General features: G+C 38.9%; 1 protein-coding gene across 1 annotated transcript; it reads right to left on the reverse strand.

The window, feature by feature from the left end:
• Window positions 1-936: 936 nt before the first annotated feature.
• Window positions 937-11,021, reverse strand: LOC308318333 (lysosomal-associated transmembrane protein 4B-like). Its single transcript, XM_080767854.1, has 7 exons — window positions 10,849-11,021; window positions 9,557-9,668; window positions 8,032-8,105; window positions 6,998-7,120; window positions 6,395-6,493; window positions 4,698-4,793; window positions 937-1,539 (listed from the first exon to the last, which is right to left on the reverse strand). Exons 1-7 carry the CDS (start codon window positions 10,942-10,944, stop codon window positions 1,459-1,461), a joined length of 681 nt encoding a protein of 226 aa, XP_080623980.1. The 5' UTR covers window positions 10,945-11,021; the 3' UTR covers window positions 937-1,458.
• Between the last annotated feature and the right edge of the window lie 85 nt (window positions 11,022-11,106).

The following is an 11,106-nucleotide window of genomic DNA, read 5'->3' on the forward strand; positions in this document are numbered from 1 at the left end:
CCTTGTACGGTGCCTTGCAGGATGGTCTTTGCAAGGCCTGAGGATTGAGCTATAAAAAGGTAATTGAAGGAACCAACTGAATGAGTCTACAATAGGCAGAAGAGTTGTACTGAACAATACATATAAATAGAAATAAAACAACTACATGAGTGTCAATTAATTTGTATTTTAACAGACAAATATCACAACACGACCTGCCCCCATCTGCTTCATTGACAAAACACAACCAAGGGTCCACATTTATCAACCGCCTCAGATTGGGGCTGATCCAGGATCAGTGCACCAGATCCTAGTGAGCAGCTCAATTCATACTAGTGATAACAAACTTAATTCCAGACCAGTGCTCTCAGTGGATAAATAGAACACCAGGACCCTGGCCAGTAAAACATTCACTGTTACATATAAAAGTCATGGAAATCAACCTATATGAATTTCATCCACAAATTAAATATACAATGGAAGAGGGTGACAGATATATACTATGCTGCTCTTCCATCACATCAGAATATAGTCACAGCTCTTTGAAATAATTTCACTCTAGGTGACACTTCATACTTAACACATCTTAACACACTATCAAATAAATAAAGGCAATCCAACCCTGATCACGAGCAGACAACCGAGACCACACATACAGGAAATGCGTTTGTGGGCAACAGGATCACATCTTTGCAATTTGTGCTTAAGACTGTCTATATGTTTAAGACTGACCAAATACTATTACAGGCATGACAGAACATAAATTAATGTAATAAAATATATAATTTCTATATAATTTATCACTCTTTGTGATTTTGTATTCCATTTCACCCTGTTACAAATGCATATCGTTCCCTGGTTCGCACAAATCATACCAGAGATTAGTGCAAATAAAGCAAGCTAAATGAAACAGGATAATACATCCAGCAGTGTTATAACAGTAACACAATAGGTATATTGACAGTTACAGTAGGTGCACACACTGGTGTTTCATTAAATAAGCAATATTATAATTATATTAACACAACACAGAATTGACTGTATCTACATTGTGGCCATTTCATTCATACATCACAATGATGATGTAAGAGAAAAATTACCAGCAAGTGAATATGGCCAAAGAGATTATCTGTATAATTTATGGTGATGATGGTTGCAGCATGGTGCTATTGCACGAATCTGTCTGTATGAGGATGCAAGCATGCATATGTGTGCATCTACTGTATGAATATATACTAAAACATCAAAGAGGCAATGTGGTCCATGAATTAGCTGTGGTTGTAGTACTGTACACAACAGCTGAAGTGGTGTAAGCAGGATTACGGCTGGAGAGTATTCATTCCAGTTAATTGCTCCCTCGTACGAGAAGAGCCAATCTACAAGCTCACACCGCGTTGCACGGCGACGCATTGTGAACTTGTAGATCGACAAATTTCAGCACGTGACTCGGTCGGGCAATAAAGTAAATTGGACTTGGTTTCATGCTGTAGCTGAAGAATAGGGAGGTGGGGCTTCCTTGGGAGGGAGAGCCAAGCTATCATCATATGGTGGTAACAGCACCTGAAAATGAAGAACAGAAGGAGTTCAAGGAGTCTTTCTGTTAACTAGCGATTATGTCCTTTTTGTCATGAAACGACACTGACTAAATGGTAATGCCTTTTATAATCAAGCTTCATGTCTGCGTGAGTTATATCAGCATTATGCAAGTGCTGGTATAATACCAACCCACAAGATGCAGAAACCATAGCTAAGATTTATAAAACTTTAGAGACCAGAAGTTATAGTGAAACCATCACAACTACGTAATAAAGAGGCTGAAAAGCAGGATTTCAACTAGATATGCCCACATCTACAGATTATTAACTACTCATATCTGTACTCAGGTATTAACCCGGGGACCGAACCGGAAAAGCGGCTGCTCTACCTAATGACCCCATATTGTCTTCCATCCCTTTATATTCAACTCTGTTTCAGTCCACCAGGCTCATACAGACATTTTCATCAGGCTCATACAGACCTTTTCACAGGTGTTACCAATTATACTAATACAGGTTCCGTTCCATTTAGTGTAACAGAACCTTTCCACTGAGCCAATATTAACAACAGCAGCAGAATCTGTTTGACCTGTGGTGCAACCACTCCTATAGAGCGCCGCAGTCCCTCCCCCTTTCAGAAAAACGAGTGGCCCAGGAAATGAAAACCCAATGCATTCTCCCATCGGCCCTTCTAATATAATTTATTTAAAGACGGTTACGCCGCGGACAAAGCCAACGGATCGTGACAAATCATGACAATGAACACAATGTTTTGGGTCGGTCAAATACTTTATAAGACGAAAAACAAAACAAATAGTGTTGTCTCCTGACTTTTCTGTTAATTGGACAAATTATTAAATACTATATCATTACTAATCAACCCCTGAATTGTAGTATGAACAGTAAACTTTTTTTTATTGTAATACATTACTAATCCTTTCCTAAAGCCCCCCTCCTTCATTCTCTTTAGTTCATTCTTTCGAGGAAAAGCTAATGACATGCGGTCAGTGCATCATCTCTCCCTACTGTGCCTCACTGACCCCATTCTGGTTTTGCTATTGACAACACAGCAGACAGCCTGCAGACCTGTCCTGTCCATGGTTCAACAGGCCTCATCTGGACTAACACCAACTGAAGATAAGACACCACATCTAGTCTGTGTCATTCTCATTTAAAAAAAATCAGTCACTGCCAGTCTTCAAGTCATGGAGTCAAGTCATTCTGCAATTTCTGCTGGAAATGAAAGACTACATGGATGAGGACAAAGCATTTAACATCACATAATGTGCCTGATGCACTTCAACTTCAGCTCTGTGTGTGTGTGTGTGTGTGTGTGTGTGTGTGTGTGTGTGTGTGTGTGTGTGTGTGTGTGTGTGTGTGTGTGTGTGTGTGTGTGTGTGTGTGTGTGTGTGTGCGCGCGCATGCACGTCACACATGTGTGATTAGCATATGGAATGCATTACATATGTGCATCTCTCTGGCATGAACACATGATGTAGGAATGCAACTGGTGGTCAAAAGACCACAACCGGCCACAGTCTATTCTGATGGTCTGTGGAGGGACCTGACATTGAATATGTTCAGACCTAAATGAGACAGCCTCATTTACTCTACCTCCACAGGTAGAGTAAGCTTAGCATGAACAGAGGCATAGGTTTCTGTGTTTGAGTAATGATGTCAGAAGTTAGGGAGCTCTCTCCCATTTTCCCTTTACGGTGCAGGTGTTTTACACATCAGGAATCCACACCGTTTCTCAACCCCCCCAAAACATGTGCCTGTGAACATGTACAGTGTACAGTGGATCTCTGGGGTGCAGTTCAGAGGCATATTGTATTCAATAAATAGTATTTTGTGGAAAGTTGTAAATTAACAAGTGATATTGTACTGTATTCTGTACTGCACTCTGTCTATTGTCAGTTTGTCACTATACTGAAAATCAATAAACATTGTTAAATGGTAATAAAAAGTATTATCTGGAATTTGCTAAAAAGTACAGAAACTGAATTCTATATGAACAAATATTACACCATCACTGTTATTGTCAACTCCAACTAATATTGGTACTACTAAAAATCAACCAGAGTTAAATTATAGTCTCCTCAAAGTTTATTTATTTATTTCTGATAGCAAAAACAAGTTACTAAAGTTTTTTGTAACCTATGTTCTCTTGGCTGGGTAAGACAGAAGGATAATGTTGATCATTTGACCACAAACAAAAATCAATATGGGGAGGCCAGGGTTAAAGTGTGTGGGCAGCAAGCTAGCAGCAGCCAGGTGGCCACTAGATCTGGGCAACAGGACAACAGTCGGAGACCCACACAGACACATCAAGACAGAGCTTACTTACTGTGCACCTACTGTAGTTAAGCTTAAGATTATATGGTAATGGCTTTGACAGCATCTATCTGTTCAAGTGCATCTATCTATCCATTCTAGCCAACTATAAAACTACCAGGCACCAGCTGTGACTGCCCAAATGTATACTTCCTCCCTTCCCCTTGCATGATGACATTACAGCTGGGTTACGGGCTGAGAGTGGGAAACCTACGCAATAAAACGTGAAATGTGGTCTGGATTTGATATATTGTCCCCCTCCCCCTGTTCCATCAAACAGTGCAGGACTTGTTTTGTTGTCTATGGAACTGTGCTAAAGGCACATATCAAGATGAAATATTTGTTGAAAGATCTCTACACAGAAATATAATAACGAATAGACTAATGGCCGATGGAGAATGCAAGCATTGGCCTACACTCTAACCGTATCAGTTCCACTTTAATTTTAAACAAATTAACCATGGCATTTCATTAGCATCTACTCTACAGAATTGTACGTCTTTCCACATGAACTTGCATTAGTATGTATGTTTCAAAACTGCAATCACAGTAGAAAAAATGTGTTTATTCAGCTGTTCCTCAAGCTCGAGGAATGTGTGAATTACACCTGTGGAAGTACCACATGTGGTAATGGCATAACAGCTCATTGTAAACGGTGACTGGGAAAAGAAAGGTCAGTATCAAGCTCACTTTTGTTTTTGTCAAATTGTATTGTGACATTTCATAAGAACCGTGGCCAGCCAAGTGTCTAACCTCAGCTTTGCTCCATGCTCTAGCGTTTAAGCATTACAGGCAGTCGATGCAGCTATGGGGTCTCGTGAAATTAGAGAATCATACAAGGTGACTTACTGTGGTGTCATTGGTCGAAACATAGAGTAGGATGTCAGCAGAGGCTCTTCCACTCACATATCTGTAGCAGTTCCACACACACGCTATCAGGTAGGCCTGATGGCATTAAGGAAGAGAACACAGAAAAAGACACACATTAAGAAATATAGGAGCACTGTGTGGATCTGCAAGCCAGTTATGTTCAACAAGAATCAAGTGCTCTTTAGGAGTTTAAGTTCCCTTCCTTTGTAGAAAAATAAATGCAGCATACTTCATGAGTTAACTTAATTAAGGATCCAAGCTCCACTGTTCCACAAATAAAAGCGTTTATTTCAGCATGGCTTGGCAAAGTTAAAGAAATGCAAGTTGATAAATGCATCATAACAACAAGCCACGAGGCTCATTTATTTTTAAACAAAGGAAAATAACTTGTCTATTATATAAAAAAAGACAAGTTATGCAAGGAGACAAGAGGGTACACGTTAATGACATCACACAAGAGAGGCGTAAGTGGAGATAGTGGTACTGTAAATAAAGTGATTCCATGCTTGAATGAAAAACCGAACCACACCTGGAATTCTTCCTATGAATTATCTATTTTCAGGTGTACACAGTTACACCTCCCTCCAGGGTGGCAGGGAAACAAGCTCTTACTGTGGACTTCTGACATCCAGAAATCATCGATCTGGCTCTCAGCAGGCAGCTTGTTCCCGGAGATCACATGTGCAACACCATTTGGTACAGCAATCCACGTCTATAGGACACAAACCTAGACTGAGCCCTATGATTCTATATAACCAGGTGCATGAGCCACCTCAATGCTCTAGAGTCTAGACACCTCAGTCTGCTTAGGAATCTGTTAATATACTTCAGAGGTGTGCTTCAACACTCCATGGAATAGTCATACTGCACAAACTCATACCAAGACACTGTCTGAACACCATTCATATTCTGAATGAGCATTCTGAATACCTCACTGCATGGAGAACACACATAATAGAATTGTAGGGCCGTCACCATCGCAACATAATAACTATACAAGAATATTTGGCCTACTGAATGGTGTATAATACACAATTGAAATACTGTACAAGTTAAATCCTTTACTCTCAGTCTTTCTCTCTGTTTCTTTCTCAGTCTCAGAAGTTTGCCATATGAGGTTTTCCATCTTATTTTATATGGCAAACAGGTTAGTCAAGGGACTTTGACAGTAGCATACAGTACAACTTGTGCTTGTAAACAGGCCTTGACTGTTGCTAGGCTATTTATCACAATGGTATGAAGTATTTTACAGCATTGTAGAGTAGCCAAAAACAACAGTGTAGAGTCTGCCTTTTATTTTTCAACTTTTATTGATCCTGTATTTAAGGTTTGTTTGTCTTGTTTTCTGTTGTCCTTCTTCTTTGGGGTGAACATTTTATGTATTTATTCTTGTACGTTATACTTATGGGGTTTATTAAGAGAAGCTGTTAATGCCACCACTTATTTCTCAACTCCAGTATTTAATTATAATGCTTCTGTGAAAAAAACAATAAACAAACAAACCAATAAAAAACATCCTGATTGGATGAAGGCCAAAAATGAAACCTACGTTTTTTTTTACCCCCAGGGGTTAACTGGGGACAGGGAGGATTATCACAACAACAACAACAAAAATAAGTGATATTTGAATTAAGCGAAATCACTGAATAATGGAAAATATTCTATGTGTAATTTACCTTGAAACAAAGAATGCAGCTGATGAAGAGCAGCACGATGAGGACCAAGCACACATTACTCAGAGCTGCAATCTCCTCTTTGTAGGGGAAGTTATCCGGCTAAACAAACATCAGCAAGACAAAGTTATGTGATCAGTTAATTTAAGGTGCAAGATAAAGAGCCATTAGCATTAGGGTCTATTCGTTGTTTTGAATAAGGGGTCACTCACAGAAGGCTTTTAGAGTTCACTGAAATACTTTACTGACACTTCACTACCAAATACTGATTAACAAGGGGTTTTATTTGTTTGTTTTTATTTGGAGATATTGATGCATACAAAATAAAAAATACCAATGCAACCAAATTAACATACTGTAATTTTCACAATAGCAGCAGCAGTGTCTTTATACTGAGGATAGCTTTCACGCACGCACGCACACACGCACACACACACACACACACACACACACACACACACACACACACACAGACACACAGACACACACACACACACACACACACACACACACACACACACACACACACACACACACACACACACACACACACACACACACGACACCGCCCCTGGACTAAAAACATTAGAAATAGGGCCTTCTTACCAGTTGCTGCAAATAATCCTGTATAGTATTGGGGTATACCACAGTACTGACAGCAACCAAGGTGTTAAGTCCGAAGTCAAATATTTGGTAGCAGAAAAATGGGATGATCCAGGCTGCATGTAGCTGAAACAGTGAAATATATGTTAGATGTGAGAACAATATGCTATTTAAAGAACTCCAGGAAAGGCTGATGTGAGAGCACAGAATCAAACTAGGCTCTTTATCCACCCACCGCCATGAGCATAAATCAACTCTGAAGGTGGGTCACAGAAGATTAAGTTGAGTCCCAAAAATAATTATTCAGGCCAAATACAATACAAAGCTACTGCTACCATAGGACTCCGGCTGGTATAAGCTTGTTTAACCATGTAGCACTCTGGGAGTCCCTGTGAATGAAAAGTGCAATACAAATACAATGTATTATTATTATTTATTATGTTATTACTCATTACTCTTTTCAAAAGTAATATTACTTTAATTAAGTTATTTCTCCCTGCCAACAGTAATCAGTTACACTACTATTTACCTTTCCCTCCACAAAATTGTTAAAAATGGAAAATCTGCAGTGTTAGAACAGGTCCATTTAGTTAAATCTGAATTAATTAACACTAAGGAAATATATATAATGTTCAAGCCATCTAGATAAGAATACACTTCCATGGAGCTGAAGAAAGCATTTAGATGTACTGTCTGTTCAACTGCTGACATTTAGACTGCTAATCAAAAGCTTTAGACTCTTTCAAGAAGGGTAACTGTAATATTATTGCTTAAATATTTATAGTAATTATATACACTACTCATTGTCATTACTGGCAAAAGTAATATTGTTACTAGTAACGTGATTCTGCCCAACATTGAACTTGACCTATCTGCAATAAATAGTCTAGCTATACTGTTAGTAGCCTAAAACGAAAAGACATAATTTTATAACTGGTACAGCAGATGCAGTACTATACATACAGTAGTAATATCAGGAGTGTTAGTTAATCTCTGAGAGGATATCAAGGCTCACAGCCAAAATTACATTATTTTACCTTGTATGCACCATATGTTGCCATTCCACAAGTGAGGATCATCAGCATGGAGATTGCTGAAGCTATGCACATATCTGGAATAGAAAAAGGAGAAATAAAAAGTGTATATGAGAGGTGTGCGCAAAAGACAAATTAACAGATATGTAACTTTTGTTATTTTAAGTCACTTTGGTTGAGAGAGTAGAGATTTAGCATACCGCTACATTAATTCTGTAAAGGTATTTTTGGTATTTTTAGCCTTTCAGTTTTTGAGTGGTACAACCACTCTAAGGAACAGAGAGAGAGAGAGAGAGAGAGAGAGAGAGAGAGGGGGGCAGGGGGAGAGGGGAGTTGCAACACTCAGTTCACACAGGTGTGATTTTTTTTGTATCTTTTGCTTTCTGTGTATTTATTTTTTGTATGCATTCTGTGTATACTCTATCTTTGTATCTATGTTTGCTGTTTCTGGACGGGGGGAGGGGGGCGGGGTATAAAAACTGAACTGTTTTGACTGCTTATCTGTAATAACCTGTAAAAAGGAATAAAAACAAAGTAAACACAGAAAACATTGTATACATGACATGATGATACCTCTGCTGTCTGGAAGAAACCACCTAATTCCAAAACACAGGAAATAAAAAAAAACATCCAGCTCAAGTGGAGTTAGGAGGTTTTTGTCAAAGCGCTTTTTAATACTTTACCTTTCACAGACGTAAAGAGTGTTAAATAGCTTTTTTTTTTTAATCCAAAACCTCAAAAAATGTTGAGTTAGGCTTTCAGAGAGTCAACTATTGATTGTGATGATGAGTGAGAGGATAGCACTATAACACAAATAAAATAAAATAATTAGTACTTTACTTTACTGTACTTACCTCATACTAAGCATTTAAAGTATGAAGTATAAAGTACAGCAGCCTTGTGTTCTTAATGTTGTTGCCTTGCTTTTCTTTTATTCTCCATTTTTCTGTAAAGCACTTTGAGCTGCATTTCATGTCATGAAAGGTGCTATACAAATAAAGTTTTATTATTATTATTATAAAACAGAAAGATTGGGTATTGGGTAAGACTGACGTTATGTATCTTTCAGGACCTTTCACTGCTTTGTCTCAACCATTACTCTATGGCTCTGCACTCACCTGTCACCAGTAAAGCAGAATCATCTGCATTACAGTCTGATAAGTCATACAAGTCTGAATCTGTTTCTAATGGAGCAGGTGGACAGACCTATGGTAAGGATCACAGTGCTATAATACCCAGACATTCAGACATTTCTAATCAGCAGGCATTACCAGTGCTGCTATGGCAAATAGAACGGACCAACACAAGAACACTATGGGCCTCCTTCTCCAACCTGCTTGTCAGGCAATATATGGAAGCCTATAATCTGTTTCCTACCGCCTGGTTATACACAAAATCATCATATTGCACAGCCATGTTCGTGTGTGCATACCCTTAGCCTAGGCTATGGAATTCTTCCTAGTGCAGATATACAGCTATTGAGGTGAAGTGTACTGTAAAATAGGCTACAGCCTTCTGGGTGACTTACTGGTGTCATCCATGATATCCAGGTCATTTGCTAGCTCAGCACTGGTCAGGTGGTACTGCTCAGGATCACCCAGTGCTGTCAACAGGATGAGTAAGACCACGGCATTGATGAGCTTTAAGACACAAGACATATGGACGGATCAGGAGGCAAATTCTGGATGCAGAACATTCAGGCCAGGAGCAGAGGACCATGCAGTAGTAGGCCTATGTGTCACTTGGATGACAGAACAGATAAGCCACTACTATAATACACAAATACGTCAGTAGAAGTTATCGATTCATCTTCTTGGGAAAAACTAAAGCAAAGACAATTTCCTCCTCAACACTACTGTCAGTTCAACTGTTGCAATGAATACAATCTGGAAGTTATATTCATTTCATAAAGCGAGTTTGCCAGATTTTGTGGATTCTTCAGTTAGCTACCACCTTGACCATAGGGTTCCTGGACAGAAGCGATACCACTAACCTTGATGGGTAGAATTATCATTCCTTGCTTAATGTATGTATGTATGTATGTTATATATGCATATCTTATTTTATTTTCTCTGGGGAGTTGTTAATCCATCTAGACTTTCAAGCACCAAACTGAATGTGTCCATATAGCCTATGTAGGCCTATATTATTTTTGTATTTTATTTTTTGGTTCGATGTAGGTAATGGATGGATATATGTGTATAACTGTGTCCTTTGTTACACAACGTGTCTGGGATGAGCTGTCTGTGTTTCTTTTCTGTCTTGTCTTCCATAAAATGTAAAAAACTAAAAATCAATAAAATTGTTATTGAAAATGGTATTATTATAATAGTCTTCTAGACACATTTCTTTGATCAGGCAAGCACCGCTCATTAAGTCACTCATTCATCTGAATCTCTATCAGGTAAATGTAATGGAAACTTATCTATGGTGAACTGCAGTATAAGCAACCTGACACAGCCCCTTGCTACCTGATGAGACTGAGTGCTAATTTATTCATTGGAATTGGGCAGAAGCATTTTCCACAGGCTGTTGGATTAAGTTAACCCTTTCTAGGACATTTAACAGGAGACAGTAGTCGACATTCAAACACACTGGGCTTTAATATCATATGAAGTACATGTAGACGACAATAGCTCGTTATTTACAAAAGACAATCTACAAAAAAAGACATGTTGTCATCGTCTATGGAAACTATGGCCTCTTAATTTCAGAATCATTCACTTGTCATTGTAAAATGAATGCATGTCATTTTGTTTTGATAATTTTCATTGGTGAAATTCGTTTTCACTGGTCGACATCTCCAATCAATATGCTCACCATATACCAGACCCCCAAGATGATGGTGCCTGTGCGGACATGGCAGCACAGACAGCAGCTTGTGGAATACCATCGGTCCCACGGGGAGATCATCATCTTGAAACCTGTCTCCTTTTTTCACAACGCTATCATTTGCTGTATTTCTCAAGAAGGCGTTGTCAAAGCGAGCTCCGTTTTACGAATAGTCCTCGCAGATGGATGATAAATGCAAACGAGTCTGACTGCCTTGAACCTGTCCCCAATTATCGGCGCTACAGC

This window comes from Protomyctophum bolini (assembly GCF_963924005.1).
Source record: "Protomyctophum bolini genome assembly, chromosome: 7".
Lineage (NCBI taxonomy): Eukaryota > Metazoa > Chordata > Actinopteri > Myctophiformes > Myctophidae > Protomyctophum > Protomyctophum bolini.